The 20,718-nt window shown below is 43.6% G+C and overlaps 1 protein-coding gene across 1 annotated transcript in view; it reads left to right on the top strand.

Moving 5' to 3' along the window:
• Positions 1 to 17,528, top strand: part of LOC135544452 (pappalysin-1-like) — a 126,479-nt gene extending 108,951 nt beyond the window's left edge. Inside the window, exons 21-22 of the mRNA XM_064972066.1 lie at positions 122 to 220; positions 17,421 to 17,528. Coding sequence (XP_064828138.1) covers positions 122 to 220; positions 17,421 to 17,525 — 204 coding nt within the window. The 3' untranslated portion in view covers positions 17,526 to 17,528. The remainder of the gene's footprint in view (positions 1 to 121; positions 221 to 17,420) is intronic.
• The last annotated feature ends 3,190 nt before the right edge of the window (positions 17,529 to 20,718 follow it).

Raw genomic sequence — 20,718 nt, 5'->3', positions numbered from 1 at the left:
TAAATGGGGTAATCAAATACATCAGAGAGAATCAGTGTGGTTCTCGTATGTACAGTACACTGTATAGGTTGTTGATGATGTCCTGCCTCTTATTGTCTCCTCTTGTTTGTCTCTGTCACAGCCGTTCATCGGAGACAATTACTGTGACTCGGTCAACAACAGAGCCTTCTGTAACTACGATGGAGGGGACTGCTGCCACTCCACCGTCAAGACCAAGAAGGTGAGTAGTAATAGAGCATCTGGATCGGGATTCACTAAACCTTCTCAAGACAAAAGGTATCTGCCTTTTTGAAATGGTTTAAGATAAGTTAACGTAACAGTTAAGTTGCTACTCCTTAACAAAGTTAATGGGAATGATCTTAAATGTATTCTTATGTTGTCACTGTGGCTACTGAGTCATTTGAGTAATTCGTTTGTGAATTTATGCTCGCTGACATATCTTTCTGATCTTGACATTTTGAAGATAAGCAACATTAAGCTTCCCTTTTCTATTGCACATTGGCCGTGCCTTATCAGTTGGTGTTCATGATTGTCCCTTGCTAGATGGTTGATATTTTGCCTTTCTCTATGATCCAGACAAGGTCCCCTTCCTTGTTAATCTCTAGCATGGTGTGTGTGTTGAGGACTGTTACCCAAGCTGTGTCTGGCTCTCTGGGTTAGAAGTCTGTACTGTAATCTGTGTATGCCGAAGCCATTGAGTAACCGAAGGAGAGGGGAGGTGGGGGAGGCATGTCCTAGAACAGGCTCTAGGTCTATGGGAGCTCTCATGTCACACACTTAGTCAACATGGGCTGTAATATTAGTACTAGTTCATTCAATGTCACATGGCTGGTGTCAATGATAAAACACACTTATATGTACTTCATATGTACTTCAGGTGACTTTCAGCCTCTGTTGGCCTTCCAAAGGCGTTGGAAGGCTGTGTGATTATAATGCACGTACAGTGTATTCGGGAAAGTTTTCAGAACCCCTTTCCCACATTTTGTTACGTTACAGCCTTGTTCTAAAATGGATTAAATCATGTTTTCCCCTCGTCAATCTACACACGACACCCCATAATGACAAAGCAAAACCATGTTTTTTAGACATTTTAGCAAGTGTATTCAAAATAAAAAAGGAAATATTACATTTACATAAGTATTCAAACCCTTTACTCTGTACTTTGTTGGAGCACCTTTGGCAGCAATTGCCGACTCGAGTTTTCTTGGGAATGACGCAACAAGCTAGGCAAACCTGTATTTGGGGAGTTTTTCCCATTCTTCTCTGCAGATCCTCTGAAGCTCTGTCAGATTGGATGGGGAGCGTCACTGCACAGCTATGCTATTTCCAGGTCTCTCCAGAGATGTTTGATCGGGTTCAAGTCCGGACTCTGATGGGGCCACTCAAGGACATTCAGAGACTTGTGCCAAAGCCACTCCTGCGTTGTCTTGGCTGTTTGCTTCGGGTTGTTGTCCTGTTGGAAAGTGAACCTTTGCCCCCAGTCTGAGGTCCTGAGCGCTCTGGAACAGGTTTTCATCAAGGATCTCTCTGTACTTTGCTCCGTTCATCTTTCCCTCGACCCTGACTAGTATCCCAGTTCCTGCAGCTGAAAAACATCCCCACAGCATGATGCTGCCACCAGCTCTGTCAGAGTGACCATCGGTTTCTTCGTCACCTACCTGACAAAGGCCCTTCTCCCCCGATTGCTCAGTTTGGCTGGGCGGCCAGCTGTAGGAAGAGTCTTGATGGTTCCAAAAGTCTTCCTTTTAAGAATGAGGGAGGCCACTATGTTCTTAGGGACCTTCAATGCTGCAGAAATTCTTTGGTACCCGTCCCCAGATCTGTGCCTCGGCACAATCCTGTCTCTGAGCTCTACAGACAATTGATTTTTGCTCTGACATGCATTGTCAACTGTGAGACCTTATATAGACAGGTGTGTGCGTTTCCAAATAATGTTCATTCAATTGAATTAACCACAGGTGGACTCCAATGAAGTAGTAGAAACATCTCAACGGTGATCATTGGAAACAGGATGCACCTGAGCTCAATTTCGAGTCTCATAGCAAAGTGTCTGAATACGGTATTTCTTTTATTTATTTTTATAAATGTGCAAACATTTACTGTGGGGCAAAAAAGTATTTAGTCAGCCACCAATTGTGCAAGTTCTCAGACTTGAGAGAGGCCTGTAATTTTCATCATAGGTACACTTGAACTATGACAGACAAAATGAGGGGAAAAAATCCAGAAAATCACATTGTAGGATTTTTAATGAATTTATTTGCAAATTATGGTGGAAAATAAGTATTTTGTCAATAACAAAAGTTTATCTCAATTCTTTGTTATATACCCTTTCTTGGCAATGACAGAGGTCAAACGTTTTCTGTAAGTCTTCACAAGGTTTTCACACACTGTTGCTGGTATTTTGGCCAATTCCTCCATGCAGATCTCCTCTAGAGCAGTGATGTTTTGGGGCTGTTGCTGGGCAACACAGAATTTCAACTCACTCCAAAGATTTTCTATGGGGTTCAAATCAAATCAAATTTATTTATATAGCCCTTCGTACATCAGCTGATATCTCAAAGTGCTGTACAGAAACCCAGCCTAAAACCCCAAACAGCAAGCAATGCAGGTGTAGAAGCATGGTGGCTAGGAAAAACTCCCTAGAAATGCCAAAACCTAGGAAGAAACCTAGAGAGGAACCAGGCTATGTGGGGTGGCCAGTCCTCTTCTGGCTGTGCCAGGTGGAGATTATAACAGAACATGGCCAAGATGTTCAAATGTTCATAAATGACCAGCATGGTCCAATAATAATAAGGCAGAACAGTTGAAACTGGAGCAGTAGCACGGCCAGGTGGACTGGGGACAGCAAGGAGTCATCATGTCAGGTAGTCCTGAGGCATGGTCCTAGGGCTCAGGTCCTCCGAAAGAGAGAAAGAGAGAATTAGAGAGAGCACACTTAAATTCACACAGGACACCAAATAGGACAGCACTCCAGATATAACAAACTGACACTAGGGGCGCCAACTCAGACAGGATGATCACATCAGTGACTCAACCCACTCAAGTGACGCACCCCTCTCAGGGACAGAGCCCCAGTAAGCCAGCGACTCAGCCCCTGTAATAGGGTTAGGGGCAGAGAATCCCAGTGGAAAGAGGGGAATCGGCCAGTCAGAGACACCAAGGGCGGTTCGATGCTCCAGAGCCTTTTTGTTCACCTTCCCACTCCTGGGCCAGACTACACTCAATCATATGACCCATTGAAGAGATGAGTCTTCAGTAAAGACTTAAAGGTTGAGACCGAGTTTGCGTCTCTGACATGGGTAGGCAGACCATTCCATAAAAATGGAGCTCTATAGGAGAAAGCCGTGCCTCCAGCTGTTTGCTTAGAAATTCTAGGGAAAATTAGGAGGCCTGCGTCTTGTGTCCGTAGCGTACGTGTAGGTATGTACGGCAGGACCAAATCAGAGAGATAGGTTAGAGCAAGCCCATGTAATGCTTTGTAGGTTAGCAGTAAAACCTTGAAATCAGCCCTTGCTTTGACAGGAAGCCAGTGTAGGGAGGCTAGCACTGGAGTAATATGATAAAATTTTGGTTCTAGTCAGGATTCTAGCAGCCGTATTTAGGACTAACTGAAGTTTATTTAGTGCTTTATCCGGGTAGCCGGAAAGTAGAGCATTGCAGTAGTCTAACCTAGAAGTGACAAAAGCATGGATTAATTTTTCTGCATCATTTTTGGAAAGAACGTTTCTGATTTTTACAATGTAGATGGAAAAAAGCTGTCCTTGAAATGGTCTTGATATGTTCTTCAAAAGAGAGATCAGGGTCCAGAGTAACGCCGAGGTCCTTCACAGTTTTATTAGAGACGACTGTACAAACATTAAGATTAATTGTCAGATTCAACAGAAGATCTCTTTGTTTCTTGGGACCTAGAACAAGCGTCTCTGTTTTGTCCGAGTTTAAAAGTAGAAAGTTTGCAGCCATCCACTTCCTTATGTCTGAAACACATGCTTCTAGCGAGGGCAATTTTGGGGCTTCACCATGTTTCATTGAAATGTACAGCTGTGTGTCATCCGCATAGCAGTGAAAGTTAACATTATGTTTTCTAATGATATCCCCAAGAGGTAAAATACATAGTGAAAACAATAGTGGTCCTAAAACGGAACCTTGAGGAACACCGAAATTTACAGTTGATTTGTCAGAGGACAAACCATTCGCAGAGACCATTCGCAACTGATATCTTTCCGACAGATAAGATCTAAACCAGGCCAGGACTTGTCCATGTAGACCAATTTGGGTTTCCAATCTCTCCAAAAGAATGTGGTGATCGATGGTATCAAAAGCAGCACTAAGGTCTAGGAGCACGAGGACAGATGCAGAGCCTCGGTCTGATTAAAAGGTAATTTACCACCTTCACAAGTGCAGTCTCAGTGCTATGATGGGGTCTAAAACCAGACTTAAGCATTTCGCATACATTGTTTGTCTTCAGGAAGGCAGTGAGTTGCTGAGCAACAGCCTTTTCTAAAAATTTTGAGACGAATCGAAGATTCGATATAGGCCGATAGTTTTTTATATTTTCTGGGTCAAGGTTTGGCTTTTTCAAGAGAGGCTTTATTACTGCCACTTTTAGTGAGTTTGGTACACATCCGGTGGATAGAGAGCCGTTTATTATGTTCAAGGGCCAAGCACAGGAAGCAGCTCTTTCAGTAGTTTAGTTGGAATAGGGTCCAGTATGCAGCTTGAAGGTTTAGAGGCCAGGATTATTTTCATCATTGTGTCAAGAGATATATAGTAATAAAACACTTGAGCGTCTCTCTTGATCCTAGGTCCTGGCAGAGTTGTGCAGACTCAGGACAACTGAGCTTTGAAGGAATACGCAGATTTAAAGAGGAGTCCGTAATTTTCTTTCTAATAATCATGATCTTTTCCTCAAAGAAGTTCATGAATTTCTCACTGCTGAAGTGAAAGCCATCCTCTCTTGGGGAATGCTGCTTTTTAGTTAGCTTTGCGACAGTATCAAAAAGGAATTTCGGATTGTTCTTATTTTCCTCAATTAAGTTAGACAAAATAGGATGATCGAGCAGCAGTAAGGGCTCTTCGGTACTACACGGTACTGTCTTTCCAAGCTAGTCGGAAGACTTCCAGTGTGGTGTGGCGCCATTTCCGTTCCAATTTTCTGGAAGCATGCTTCAGAGCTCGGTTATTTTCTGTGTACCAGGGAGCTAGTTTCTTATGAGAAATGTTTTTAGTTTTTAGGGGTGCAACTGCATCTAGGGTATTGCGCAAGGTTAAATTGAGTTCCTCAGTTAGGTGGTTAACTGACTTTTGTCCTCTGGGTAGACAGAGGGAATCTGGAAGGACATCAAGGAATATTTGTGTTGTCTGTGAATTTATAGCACGACTTTTGATGTTCCTTTGCTGGGGTCTGAGCAGATTATTTGTTGCAATTGCAAACATAATAAAATGGTGGTCCGATAGTCCAGGATTTGGAGGAAAAACATTAAGATCCACAACATTTATTCCATGGGACAAAACTAGGTCCAGAGTATGACTGTGACAGTCGGTGGGTCCAGAGACATGTTGGACAAAACCCACTGAGTCGATGATGGCTCCGAAAGCCTTTTGGAGTTGGTCTGTGGACTTTTCCATGTGAATATTAAAGTCACCAAAGATTAGAATATTATCTGCTATGACTACAAGGTCCGATAGGAATTCAGGGAACAATGAGGAACGCTGTATATGGCCCAGGAGGCCTGTAAACAGTAGCTATACAAAGTGATTGAGTAGGCTGCATAGATTTCATGACTAGAAATTGGGTTGAGATCTGGAGACTGGCTAGGCCACTCCAGGACCTTGAAATGCTTCTTATGAAGCCACTCCTTCGTTGCCCAGGTGGTGTGTTTGGGATCATTGTCATGCTGAAAGACCCAGCCACGTTTAATCTTCAATGCCCTTGCTGATGGAAGGAGGTTTTCGCTCAAAATCTCACGATGCATGGCCCCATTAATTATTTCCTTTACACGGATCAGTCATCCTGGTCCCTTTGCAGAAAAACAGCCCCAAAGCATGATGTTACCACCCCCATGCTTCACAGTAGGTTTGGTGTTCTTTGGATGCAACTCTGCATTCTTTGTCCTCCAAACACGACGAGTTGAGTTTTTACCAAAAAGTTATATTTTGGTTTCATCGGACCATATGACATTCTCCCAGTCTTCTTCTGGGTCATCCAAATGCTTTCTAGCAAACTTCAGACGGGCCTGGACATGTACTGGCTTAAGCAGGGGGACATGTCTGTCACTGCAGGATTTGAGTCCCTGGCGGCGTAGTGTGTTACTGATGGTAGGCTTTGTTACTTTGGTCCCAGCTCTCTGCAGGTCATTCACTAGGTCCCCCTGTGTGGTTCTGGGATTTTTGCTCACCGTTCTTGTGATCATTTTGACCCCACGGGTTTAGATCTTGTATGGAGCCCCAGATCGAGGGAGATTATCAGTGGTCTTGTATGTCTTCCATTTCCTAATAATTGCTCCCACAGTTGATTTCTTCAAACCAAGCTGCTTACCTATTGCAGATTCAGTCTTCCCAGCCTGGTGCAGGTCTACAATTTTGTTTCTGGGGTCCTTTGACAGCTCTTTGGTCTTGGCCATAGTGGAGCTTGGAGTGTGACTGTTTGAGGTTGTGAACAGGTGTCTTTTATACTGATAACAAGTTCAAACAGGTGCCATTAATACAGGTAACGAGTGGAGGACAGAGGAGCCTCTTAAAACCTCTTAGAGAGTAGCCCTACTTTTTTCAACATTCTGTTAAAAATCGCGCAACATTTCAACGTCCTGCTACTCATGCCAGGAATATAGTATATGCATATGATTAGTATGTGTGGATAGAAAACACTGAAGTTTCTAAAACTGGTTAAATGATGTCTGTGACTATAACAGAAAGTATTACAGACTCAAAATCCCAAGGAAACCTGATCACAAAATCACCGAAGAAAAAATCAATCCGCCAGTCTCTGTATTGTCTATTGCAAGGCATAATAGATAGCGACCGGCTTACAGTTCCTACAGCTTCCACACGAAGTCGCTAGTGTTGTGAATTCTATTCAGGTAAATCCTTGGTCAGATGAGTAATAGGCACATCCTGTTATGGAGTCTCCCAGAGGAAGTTATGAAAGGGGGAAACTGGAGGACGATTTCCAAACTTGCTCCTATTGAATACAGATCGCTCCGTGATCAATTTGATCGTTTATTAACGTTTACTAATACCTAAAGTTGGATTACAGAAGTAGTTTGAAGTGTTTTGTCAAAGTTTATAGGCAACTTTTTTAATTAAAAATTATAACGTTGCGTTTAGAAACAGTCTTTTTTCCTGGATCACACAGTCTTCATAAATGGACATTTTGGGTATACAAGGACCGATTTAATCCATGATTGTGATGTTTATGGGACATATAGGAGTGCCAAAAAAGAAGCTTGTCAAAGGTAATGAATGTTTTATATTTTATTTCTGCATTTTGTGTAGTGCCGACTACGCTAATTCTTTTGTTTACGTCCCCTTCTGGTATTTCAGGGTGTTGCATGCTATCAGATAATAGCTTCTCATGCTTTCGCCAAAAAGCATTTTAAAAATCTGACTTGTGGCTAGATTCACAACGAGTGTCGCTTCAATTGAGTACCATCCATGTGTGTTTTAATGAACGTTTGAGTTTTAACGAGTGCTATTAGCATTTGGCGTAGCGCATTTGCATTTATTGTTGGCAAGGTGGGACGCTAGCGTGTCGGGTGGCCCAAAGAGGTTAAAGAAGAAGTTACAGGTCTGTGAGAGCCAGAAATCTTGCTTGTTTGTAGGTGACCAAATACTTATTTTCCACCATAATTTGCAAATAAATTCATTAAAAATCCTACACTGTGATTTTCTGGATTTTCTTTTCTCATTTTTTTCTGTCATAGTTGAAGTGTACCTATGATGAAAATTACAGGCCTCTCTCATCTTTTCAAGTGGGAGAACTTGCACAATTGGTGGCTGACTAAATACTTTTTGCCCCACTGTATAAAAAACAGTTTTTTTAAAATCTGTAAAATCTGTAAAAGGCTGTAATGTAACAAAATGTGGAAAAAGTCAAGGGGTCTGAATAGTTTCCCAATGCACAGTACCTGTGATTAAAAAAGTCCTACAAACAATTCTAAGCTGCATAATATTGAGGCTTTGCGGTTAGTGTCCTTGAATAACGAATATCAGATGCAGACACGCAGACAGACAGACAGACAGACAGACAGACAGACAGACAGACAGACAGACAGACAGACAGACAGACAGACAGACAGACAGACAGACAGACAGACAGACAGACAGACAGACAGACAGACAGATGATTGGGTCCATCTCGAGGAGCGTGTCTCTGAACGGTGGCCATTTCCGCTGAGCCGCAATGATAAGAGGATCACCTGGGCTCAAGTCCCAAAGCCAGGCGCTACTCCCAGGCATTCAGCCTTTGAAGCAAACACTTCATCCGGTATTTCAAAAGTGACTTCCCTGGAAATGGTTAGGATTTGGGAAAGATAGAGAAAATTGCTCTGAAATAACTGATCATATTTTCATTTATCGGCTGCCATGAGAGGTTACCGGAGTTAAATAAATGAGAAGGAAATGCATGGAGGAGAAATGGGTCTGACGTGAATGTGAGATGTGAGAGGCATGAAACATGGGAAATGTTCTAATTTCTTATCAAGAATGTCATGAAATAGAACATGTGGCATCCAAATTCAGTATAAAGACTGCTGAAAGACACATTTTATTCCCTCATCTGACTTTGTGAAAACAGTCTGGACCTAAATGGTGTTGCCTTTGAAGAGTACTGTACATCTTTAGTTCATGCAGAGGGACTGTGTTGTTGTTTAGAGCTTGTAGACGTGTAGCTGGCTTTATTTGTTTTAGCCTTCAAGATGTGGTTGGTGTTCCTGCGAGGCAGAGCTCACCCTCCTCCGTCTGGTCACCCCAGCCAAAACTGCAACAGAACACTCAACTTCACTTTCACCTGATTCTCATTTTCTTAAAGGAACACATGGCCACCAGCCCAAAGGCTTGCGTAAGCACTCAAAAACAAAACAACATGACACAGACAATGACAAATAACTCTCAGACCTCTTTTTACGACAGTCTCTGTCCATTCTGCCCACTCACTGGTGACACACAGGCACAGTCAGTCACACACTGTTTTTCTTCTTGTGGGAAGTTAGTGTTGTTGTTTCAGCCACAGGCAGAGATTCCATCCCTTCAGGTCTGTTAGATGTAGCTTTGTTTTGTCTGGACCAGTGATAGTCAAATAGGGACCCAGGACCCATTCAGGCCTGCAAGATGTAGGCTCCCAGTGTGAATATAGGTGCTGGGAATATAGACTGTCTTAGTAAGAACAGAGATTTCAACCCCGTGTATCTAGGTCCTGTCACTCAAGCACTCAGGTTAGTGTAGAGACCCCATTGGATCAACTGAATGATAACCCCCCCCCCATACATTCACAAAAGGGTGTTTGTATTACTTAGTGAGCTGGCTGGGATTGTTGTGCTGGTCTGACTATTCTGTGTCTGTCAGAGGTCGTTGGAAACCACCCCCAATGCCAATCTCTCCACACAACCTCTACTTTCTCTGTTATTCCTTTGGACATGCCACCTTAGCGCCATGGTTTATTTCAGTGATTGCACTGCTCTAAAGGGAACACCACACACAGAGAGTGATAAAGTGAGCAGTATGGTATTGAAGAGTCTTGCAAACCACACTGTGGTAATAGAGAGAGTCCCCGGAAAGGCTCTGGAAACCACACGCACGCACGGGCACCACACACCACACACACACGCACGCACACACGCACGCACGCACGCACACACGCACACCACACACCACACACCACACACGCACACACACACACACACACACACACACACACACACACACACACACACACACACACACACACACACACACACACACACACACACACACACACACACACACACACACACACACACACACACACACAGAGTGACTCACACACACAGACAGAGTGACACAGTATCATGCCACCAGTATTTACCACCACAACTTGTTGTGCCTGTGGGGGCAGTGACTCAGCTGGAATCCTACTCAGGGTTGTTGTTCCTAGCGCTGTGACACAGCACACGATAACAAAGCCCTGCCAGCTTACTGAAGATAACATCAGAACACCCCCTCCTCCACTTCTCCCCCTCCTTCTCTCCTCCAGGCAAAACCTTCCAGCTTAATTTCCCCCCATTCTTTTCTGTTCTTTCGTGTGAGCGCAATAACCGAAAGAGAGAAGAAGGGGGAGGGGCTAAAGTACTTCCCCGCCACCCCGTGTTTGTTTTTGTTCCTTATCTCCACTTTTCTCTTTCCCCCCTTCTTTCTTTCTCCTGGAGATTTGCATATTAAGGAGTTCTGGATGACTTGCTGTGTATTATTCTGATCAGGGACTTTGAAGGTGCGAGGCAGGCTGCACAAAAGGTCACCACAGGATCCCCCCTAATGACTTCAAGCTGTTGGCAGGCAAAGGGGGAGAAGGGGAGGGAAGAGGGATGAAGGGAGGGTATGGCTGAGACTGCCTGCCTGCCTCTCTGCCTGCCTGGCTTGGCCCTTTACGGTTCTCCCAGAACCACATAGAAGGAATTCCTTCTTAGGAAATGGGAACCACCAGGCAAAGCAACCCTCCCTCCTCCACAATCAAACTGTGGCTGTTTGTTTTTGCATTGTGGACTGTGCCACTTTGGTGACTTTTAATGACCTTTTTGGAGCTCCCCCACCCCACGCCTACACCTTTTCATTCCCTCCATGACCCATATTCTTCCATAATATGGCCTTGTTGTCCCTGTGTCATTATTGCTCTGTTTGTCTCCTTCCAGTTTCATAGAACTCTACCATTCCATTGGTTTATTCACTGAGACAGGGCGTTTTGCTCCTCTCCCAAACATGCACTTTGCAGCCCGTGTTTTTCTCTAGACATCGCTACTAGTGACTGTTGCCGTGTTTACATTTACTTCTACAAGTTCCACCAGGGAGAAACTTCAAACAGACATACCAATTGAAGTTTAACGAAAATGTTGATACACCAAATTAAAGAGAGAAAAAAATGCAGCTAAATAAATATGTCAGGCCAGGTGAGGTTCGTTCCGTGAAAATGAATGACCTGTTTTGTCGCTCTGCTACATTTCTACTCAAACAAACACCAATTTAGACTGACACATCACACCTTTACGAAAAGGTCATGACTGAGTCAATTTGAGCAAAAACAACCGACATATGTTTTCTCTTAGTTCTTTGGGGTTTTCATACACTTTCTATAGTTTCCCATGGAAATGACCCTCTCAGATCTTAAAGGCAAGAGTTCAACCAATTACCACACAGTGCAGTGTTATTGTTCTGGGATTCTGCATCTCTTCTATAATCCTTTCAAGGTTGTTCAGTTTATATCAAACAGTAGTGATTGAATCGATGACCTTGGAAGTGTGGAGGGGCAGAAAACCTTTCCTGTTTGTTGACTTGGGGGATTTTCCTTTCACACCCGATGATGCACCTGAATAGGAAAAAGTGTATTTATCCGTTATTTATATTTACTCATCTGCGAATCAGATGATGGACATTCATTACTGTGTCAAAGTGAGCTGTACATGTACATCCCAGGCAGCTGACAGGCTCAGAGTAATGGCTGAAACAGAATCAATGGAATGTTATCAAACTCATCAAACACATGGTTTCCATGTGTTTGATACCATTCCATTCATGCCATTCACACCATTATTTTCAGCCGTCCTCCCCTCAGCAACCTCCTGTGATTTACATTCACCAAGCAGGATAGTGGAACAAATATGCAATTCAGGCAATAAAAAGGCCAGCCCATCCATACTGGTCCTTCCTATGTGTCTCACCTTGTTTGGGGCGAGGCTGCAACTACACAAAGTTCCACGGTGCCCCTTACTCTGGATGCCTCGAAACCTGGAAACGGATCATTCTGGGAAATGACATGATTGCATAGAACACAACTACTTGGACAGTTCTATTGTGAACCATTTGCTCAGAAGAGATATACTGCTGTCAGTTTCCTTCTCAATGGAAGCTCTGAGCATCACTGAAGGGTCTTTGATTAAACCATCTTGTGCTCTCAAGTCCTTGGGCATCCAGCCCTATCATGCCCATTCAGTTTCCCTGCGGTCACGGCGTATATTGGCTAACTGCATGTAGAGAGTGTGCTGCATCAACAGCTCTTATTTTTAAATGTCTGAGGGCAACCGAGTTTGACTTCGGCTCCCTGTGCCAAGACCCTGCCAAGGCAATTAAGGGAAGAGAAGCAATGGCGGGGGCCCAGGGCCAGGGCCCAGCAGGTACGGAACCAACACTTAATGCTTGCCGACCAATTCTGGTCGGCAAGCATTAAGTGTTGGTTCCGTACCTGCCTTCTTTTTATAAGACTTAATTATCAATGTATGCCTTTGCTGCCACGCAATGTTTACAGCAATAAAACCCTAAACGAGCAGCTCAGGCCTTCCAAATAGTTTCTGGTCTTAAAGGGGGAAGAGAGGAGGCATGGTATGGACCAGGAGTGGGGGAGAGTAGGATGGAGGTATGGAGGGAATTGTTGAACAAAACAAGCTTCTGGGAGGTGGGAGGATGGGGGAGGATGGGGTTTCTCCACAGCTGAGCAAAGATAGTAACTCTCCAGGGGAAACATGCTCCCAGCAGGTTTAGGAGCCTTGGCTGTTTGCTCACGTCGATTGACGGGCGCTAGCGAAGTCAAAACCTGCCCTTCTCTCTCTCATTGGACATGTCTTTCTTTCTTTCTCTTTCATTCATTCATTATTTCTCTTTATTTCTCTTGCTCTCTCCTCTCTTGCTAATTCCCTCTCTTGTATGCACTCTCTTTCTCTCTTTATCTCTCCCTTTCGGTCTTTCATGCTCTCGCCACTCTCTCCCTCTTCCATGTATACATTCTCCCTTCCCCTTTCTCCCACTCTCTATCCATCTCGCCTGTGTTTGTTGTTATAACAACATGTATCTCTGTGTAGTGAAGAGTGATCACCAGCGGTTCTCATTGGAATAACACAATTAGTGCTGGTTTGTTTTATCAGCTTGCCTGTATTCATAGGAGTTGAGGTTATGTGGATAATAATGATACAGAGAGGTGATCATTACACTCAATGTGTTTAAATACCAAAACAAAGTTTGATTTCAGATGTGAGATTCCCTTTTTCACGATCTCTAGATGAGCCACTTAGAACTGACAGGAAAAATGTAGCTTATATAATGATACATATTTAAGCAATAAGGCCTGAGGATGTGTGGTATATGGCCAATATACCACGTCTAAGGGCTGTTCTTAAGCACAACGCACCGCAGAGTGCCTAGACACAGCCCTTAGCGCTGGTATATTGACCATATACCACAAACCTCCAAGGTGCCTTATTGCTATTATAAACTGGTTACCAATGTAATTACAGCAGTAAAAATACATGTTTTGTCATACCTGTGGTACAGTGCCTTGCGAAAGTATTCGGCCCCCTTGAACTTTGCGACCTTTTGCCAGATTTCAGGCTTCAAACATAAAGATATAAAACTGTATTTTTTTGTGAAGAATCAACAACAAGTGGGACACAATCATGAAGTGGAACGACATTTATTGGATATTTCAAACTTTTTTAACAAATCAAAAACTGAAAAATTGGGCGTGCAAAATTATTCAGCCCCTTTACTTTCAGTGCAGCAAACTCTCTCCAGAAGTTCAGTGAGGATCTCTGAATGATCCAATGTTGACCTAAATGACTAATGATGATAAATACAATCCACCTGTGTGTAATCAAGTCTCCGTATAAATGCACCTGCACTGTGATAGTCTCAGAGGTCCGTTAAAAGCGCAGAGAGCATCATGAAGAACAAGGAACACACCAGGCAGGTCCGAGATACTGTTGTGAAGAAGTTTAAAGCCGGATTTGGATACAAAAAGATTTCCCAAGCTTTAAATATCCCAAGGAGCACTGTGCAAGCGATAATATTGAAATGGAAGGAGTATCAGACCACTGCAAATCTACCAAGACCTGGCCGTCCATCTAAACTTTCAGCTCATACAAGGAGAAGACTGATCAGAGATGCAGCCAAGAGGCCCATGATCACTCTGGATGAACTGCAGATATCTAAAGCTGAGGTGGGAGACTCTTTCCATAGGACAACAATCAGTCGTATATTGCACAAATCTGGCCTTTATGGAAGAGTGGCAAGAAGAAAGCCATTTCTTAAAGATATCCATAAAAAGTGTCGTTTAAAGTTTGCCACAAGCCACCTGGGAGACACACCAAACATGCGGAAGAAGGTGCTCTGGTCAGATGAAACCAAAATTGAACTTTTTGGCAACAATGCAAAACGTTATGTTTGGCGTAAAAGCAACACAGCTCATCACCCTGAACACACCATACCCACTGTCAAACATGGTGGTGGCAGCATCATGGTTTGGGCCTGCTTTTCTTCAGCAGGGACAGGGAAGATAACATTGATGGGAAGATGGATGGAGCCAAATACAGGACCATTCTGGAAGAAAACCTGATGGAGTCTGCAAAAGACCTGAGACTGGGACGGAGATTTGTCTTCCAACAAGACAATGATCCAAAACATAAAGCAAAATCTACAACGGAATGGTTCAAAAATAAACATATCCAGGTGTTAGAATGGCCAAGTCAATGTCCAGACCTGAATCCAATCGAGAATCTGTGGAAAGAACTGAAAACTGCTGTTCACAAATGCTCTCCATCCAACCTCACTGAGCTCGAGCTGTTTTGCAAGGAGGAATGGGAACAATTTTCAGTCTCTCGATGTGCAAAACTGATAGAGACATACCCCAAGCGACTTACAGCTGTAATCGCAGCAAAAGGTGGCGCTACAAAGTATTAACTTAAGGGGGCTGAATAATTTTGCACGCCCAATTTTTCAGTTTTTGATTTGTTAAAAAAGTTTAAAATATCCAATAAATGTCGTTCCACTTCATGATTGTGTCCCACTTGTTGTTGATTCTTCACAAAAAAATACAGTTTTATATCTTTATGTTTGAAGCCTGAAATGTGGCAAAAGGTCGCAAAGTTCAAGGGGGCCGAATACTTTCGCAAGGCACTGTATATGGTCTGATATACCACGGCTGTCAGCCAATCAGCATTTAAGGCTCGAACCACCAAGTTGATATGTTATATATATTTTGTCATCAATTGAATGTGTTACCTAATGAACAGGGCCGGGTGTTTTGTTTTTGTTAATTGTGTGTGTGTGTGTGTGTGTGTGTGTGTGTGTGTGTGTGTGTGTGTGTGTGTGTGTGTGTGTAAAGTTAGATTTGTGTGTGTTTATGCACACAAGTTTGAGAGTAGTCCTTCTCCTCCACAGCCTCCCTACCCCTCAAACACTTCCCTCCCCTGAGCATAGACTGACACGCACATAGGTGGGGCCTGGCATGATTCTTGTCTGTTTTTGGAGGTGGGGGTCATGGGCTCTGATGTGCCTGCTCTTTCACAGGGGCTTTCATGTTTCTGTGGGTGTCTTCCTGGGACTTCCACAGGGCCCCTGGCCCCCACTCAGCCCCCGTTCCAGCCACCCTCTGAGATCCCTGATCAGGGCCAGATGTGGCAGCTGGTCCGGCCACCCTGGAGGTCAAGGTCATAGGAACCCATATCAAATTTGACCAGATAGAAAGATCCTCACACAGAGGGAGAGGGATGGAGTAAAAAGGGTGTGGTGATAGGATTGTGGGAGAGAGGGATTGGGTGGGGTGGGAGGGAGCAAAGTAGAGGGAGAATGGGGGCTAAACTGACAGAGAGGAAGAGACAGGAGGAAGAGAGAGAAAGTGTGAAGCAGACAGCAGAAGAGGGTATGAAGGAACGTGAGAGAGAAAAGGGAGGAGGAGTTGGAGCTGTGTTTTTTTTGCCTCATGCCTGGATCTAAAGAGGCACAGAGTAAACCCTGTTCATGCGATTGACAGCTGTTTCTGAAGTGTGTCCGGCCTGTGCTTGTAAAGTCATCACATGAAGGGCCCGTTTTCTCAGAAGAGCCTGGTGTTGGCCGCCCAACCCTCGTCCATTAGGAAATCCCTCTCACAAACAACTTGGTTTAATGCTCCATTTCAAAGACGGAAATGCGTCATCGTGCCTCAGCCACTGGTGCACTCTCCCTCTTTCAGCCCCAGTGCCCCAATGTTTACTCTACAAACCCCATGCCCCTGAAGGCCTTGAGTCCCAGACAGGCTATTGGTGGGCTTCCCTGGATGTATGTTCTCTACTGTACTGTATATACCATCCAGGGTTACCACGACATTGGAGGCCATAGGGGAAAGTTTTGACTCTCGAGGGATCCTCTGTCCAATGCTGTTCTGCAGAATCTTGCCCTTTTGCTGTTCTTTGCTGTACTGTTCTGTACTGTATGTCTTTCTTACCAGCCAATAAATAAGCTACTTGTGTTGGCTCATGACTTAGTGAACTTGATGTTATTCCCGTAGTCACGATTTAGTTGTACAGTATGTTGCCGTAACAACAAACAATTCCATTTTCAGATAATTGGAGGATGAGACTGACTGCTGAAGTCTGAAGTCATCCCATACCAGCCAACAGCCTTCCTGATTGTGCTAGCTAATAGGCCTAGTATTTCCTAATGACTCAGTTTATTTGTTAACCCATTGCTGCTTTATTTGTTGCGGTAGCCAATGTTTCTCTACCGTCACTGCTCTGGCCCTTCTGTCAAAGCCCCCACTTAGAACCCTAATAGGAAAACGAGAAACAAGCAGCACACCCACATCCTTCTGATAAGCCGCGGAGGGGGGGGGTGCAGACGTACTCCGGTCTGAATCCGCCAGGCGCTGGCTGGAGACACATGTGTTCCTAGTTTCGAGCGACTGGGGATGCATTGTGTGTACCCAAACAGCTGAAGCAGGCCCTTGGAGAGGCAACACAGCGGCAGCTGGTGCCGCTGACGCACCGCCGATGTTCGCCTGTGACGTCAAACTCTACACACTGGCAGAGGCCTATGGTAGGCCGGGTCTATTTTCAATGTGTTTCTGGGCACTCGTCACTTCAATGGAGGATTGACACTTCACAACACTCGTAGTACTCCACCACATACCGCGACGGGATTGGCTGGCAGCAGTAGGCTCGTGTTTGTCAAGCGGCGTTTCCCGCTAGTGGAGTGGACGCTGAGGCATCTGACACTATTACCACTGTTGTTAACTAATGTTCTTTAGGAATGTATCAGCACTCCTACAGAGCCAAAGTCCTCCTGAACTATTATACTAGTACAATAATACTATAGACGTCATTAACACTACGTATGTACAAATCCTATAACACCCAAGCATTATTCATAGACATTTAATTGTCTTTGTTTTTGTGCTTAGATTTAACATTGTATGTGTCTCTGTGTGTCCCTGCCAGGTAATCCCGTTCCCCATGTCCTGTGACATACGGGAAGACTGTGCCTGCCGAGACCCCAAAGCTGCAGAGAACAGGAAAGAAGAGCACGTCCACTCCCTGGGGTGACACTCCCTCCTTGCCCCCCCCCCCTCACCCCAAACCCTCACCCCAAAACCACCCACACCTGGACTGGGACCGGAGGCGACTCGCTGTCCCCTTCCTCCCCCTAACCTCCTCCACATGCTGCTTTGCAGGAGTAGCTCTCCACCCATACTGCACCCCCTAACAGACACCTGCCTCCGACTTCTCCACATTGGGAAAGATGAACAGACCAGACCAGATAGGCTAAGGGAAAACCCATTTCTTAAAGAAAGGAAAGAATCTGCAAAGTCACACCAACCACCAAAACATCTACAGCAAGAGAAAAAAAGAAAACACAAATACAAACATTTTTTGGAATGAACAATATATATAAAAAATGACCCCAAAACAGACCCAGACTGGATAGCATGCCTTTTGTTTAGTTTGGTGCCAGCTTCCGTGTCCATTTAAAACCGTACAAACTCATATGATTCTCTTTCAGCCCGCCCCCTAAAAGGTACGTTATCCATATCATATGGAATCTTTTTTTTTTGGGGGGGGGGGAGGGGTGTATGCTGAAGTCATCAATGGTGGCACTGAATGACAGACAGAAGGACTATTGCCAAAATAACAGATAGTATGGACGCACTTGACGTGTCCTCATGTTGTATTGCTCCAGAGCTGGTGAGAGTGCCAATCCTGGAGATATCACAGCATAGGGTTCAGAGCTGTCAGTTCCCTCTGTCTTCTCTCGATGGAAATGCGTTTTCTTTTTCTTCATATATCACAGGCTTAGAAGCTCTGCTCTTACACAGATGTGAAATAGGAAAAATAAAGAGTTGGTGGGGATATAGGCGACCATATTGATAAGGAGATTCAAACCAGAGAAGTCTAACATATTACAGGAAGTGACATCACATGCAATGAAGACATATTGCAATGCAAAAAAACAACAACTGTTATTATGGCTGCTCCTGCTGCTACTACTTTTGCTGCTACTTTGCCATATGACCAACTGCATACTATTACTACCCAGTGAGGTTGGACGGAGCCAGCCCCCTTCTACCGTAAAGCTTACCTCCTAAGACCATGCTTTAGTGGACACTTGTATCTGCATGTACAGTACACTCAACTCAAACCGAGAATAAACACTCCTGCAACATTGCAAATGGTTAGTGGAGAAAAAAACAGAACAGTTGCAATAGCCCCATAATGTTGATGTCTAACCTCAGAAAACATAACACCTCACATTTCCATTTCTATACCTTTTTGGTTTATGCAGTCCAATAGGCCTAAGACTTTTAATAGGTTATTTGTCTTTCAGAGAATATACCAGAAATGTCTCACCAAAAGCAATATTGACTCAATACAAAAATGCAATACTTAATACTGAGTTTAAAATGACTTCAAGAATGTGATTGACACTTGAAAACACAGAACCTGGTGAATAGTAGTCAGTGTTCATTCACAACTACATCCTCCAACGGTTTCCAGCGGCATAGCAGAGCCTTGACTTCAATAGGCTTAGTTCAACAATACATACACGTATAAACAACATGGAGGCTTTCCTCATTTTAGTAATAGACATCTGGATGTATTCATTGTCAACAAGTAGCGTTTAGAACAGCAGTAGTAGTAGGTCAGTTTATGCCTAAGACACTATTGTCTTGGCTTCTCCTTGAGCCCAATGGCTTGACAGACTGCATGTGTTTAGTAGCCCAGCTTGGCCTTTTCTTACCTGCATTAGTGCTGGAGGTGCCATCCCTGGCACTAGTAGTGTGACTTTTGTACCTATCCCCCCATTAACCACACAACAACCTTTACTTCAAATAGACTCACCTTTCATAGCCCATAAACAAAATGTGCAAATACAGATACACACACACACCTGTATAACTGAGTCCTCCTTATCAGCATATTGTCATGAAGGCTGCTTGGCTTATTAAGGTCCCCAGGCTGCTGCTCCATGTTTCAGCCATCCCTGGGCTATCTGGTCATAAATGTATACAACCCTGTGTATTCCTCTTAGGCTGCGTTCACACAGGCAGCCCAATTCTGATCTTTTTTCCATTAATTGACCGATCACATCAGGTCTTTTCACATCAGCTCTGAAAAAGACCAATTAGTGAAGAAAATATCAGAATTGGGCTGCCTGTCTAAACGCAGCCTTAGGGCTGTTTTCAGTCCATTTCTCGGAAGTTCAGCGTCACAGCTTGATTGAAATGTTAAGGCATTTGTTCTCGCGTTAGCGGAGACTGCATTCACTGTAAACGCTGCATATATCGACTCAATCGGAAATAACCTTTACATTTTTCTAGCGCACAATCTGTAACGCTTAGAGCCCTTGAATAGAGCCCTAAACGCTCTCATCCGGTATGGACCAATGGGATGGTCCCTTTGACTCCTCAACATAGGCTGCTATAAGGCATTCCAGAATATTCCCATACACCTTTCAGTTCTGACCAATCACTGGTCATCATAGATACAGACAGAGTAGAGAGATAGTAGGACAATACCACGTCACTCAGTAAAGTAGGGAGACATTTCAACGTCAAATGTACAATGTAAATATTACATTTTCAGTGTAATACTGCTTTTTACGCCCGTAGAGGTGAAAAAAAAGTCAACTTTACAATTGTTCTCCTGTTAAATTTTCTCATTTATGTTACATTTTTACAAAATGTCGTAATATTTCATCAGTATTTGTATTATTTACCTCAGTTACTGCACTTTTTGCCTTTTAAGAAGAAAAATATATGTCAAAACGTTTAGAAGCTGCTATTGTCAGAAAGGTGATTTGAAAAAGTGTATGATGTTTTTGTCATTTGACACTCCTATGCTATTACTATTAGCTTTCCTGTGATTAGCATCGTTGTATTCCCACCCGTATCCATTATCATATGATTACGATATTATTGTATCAAGGCTATATAACCTAGGACTTGCGCCATTTTTTAAAATGTAGGTTCAAATATAAAAAACTCAGATGTACACGTTTTGAAATATTATACATGATATGAAAGCATTAATGTATTTTGTGTTCCTCCTGGTCAGGAGACAAACTTTAACATTTTTTCTCCATGATTTGTGTAATGCACCATCTTATGTATTTGATGCAAATTGTGGCATGGAAACCATGGAACCATGGAGAACGGATAACTAAATGAAGAAACTACCCCCAAAAAAGGGACTCTAGAAAGTTACAGAATTTAAAGACTTTAATAACCAGAGTGAAGGA

Source organism: Oncorhynchus masou, chromosome 8 (genome assembly GCF_036934945.1).
Source record: "Oncorhynchus masou masou isolate Uvic2021 chromosome 8, UVic_Omas_1.1, whole genome shotgun sequence".
Classification (NCBI taxonomy): domain Eukaryota; kingdom Metazoa; phylum Chordata; class Actinopteri; order Salmoniformes; family Salmonidae; genus Oncorhynchus; species Oncorhynchus masou.
This window is presented reverse-complemented; position numbering and strand designations above follow the sequence as displayed.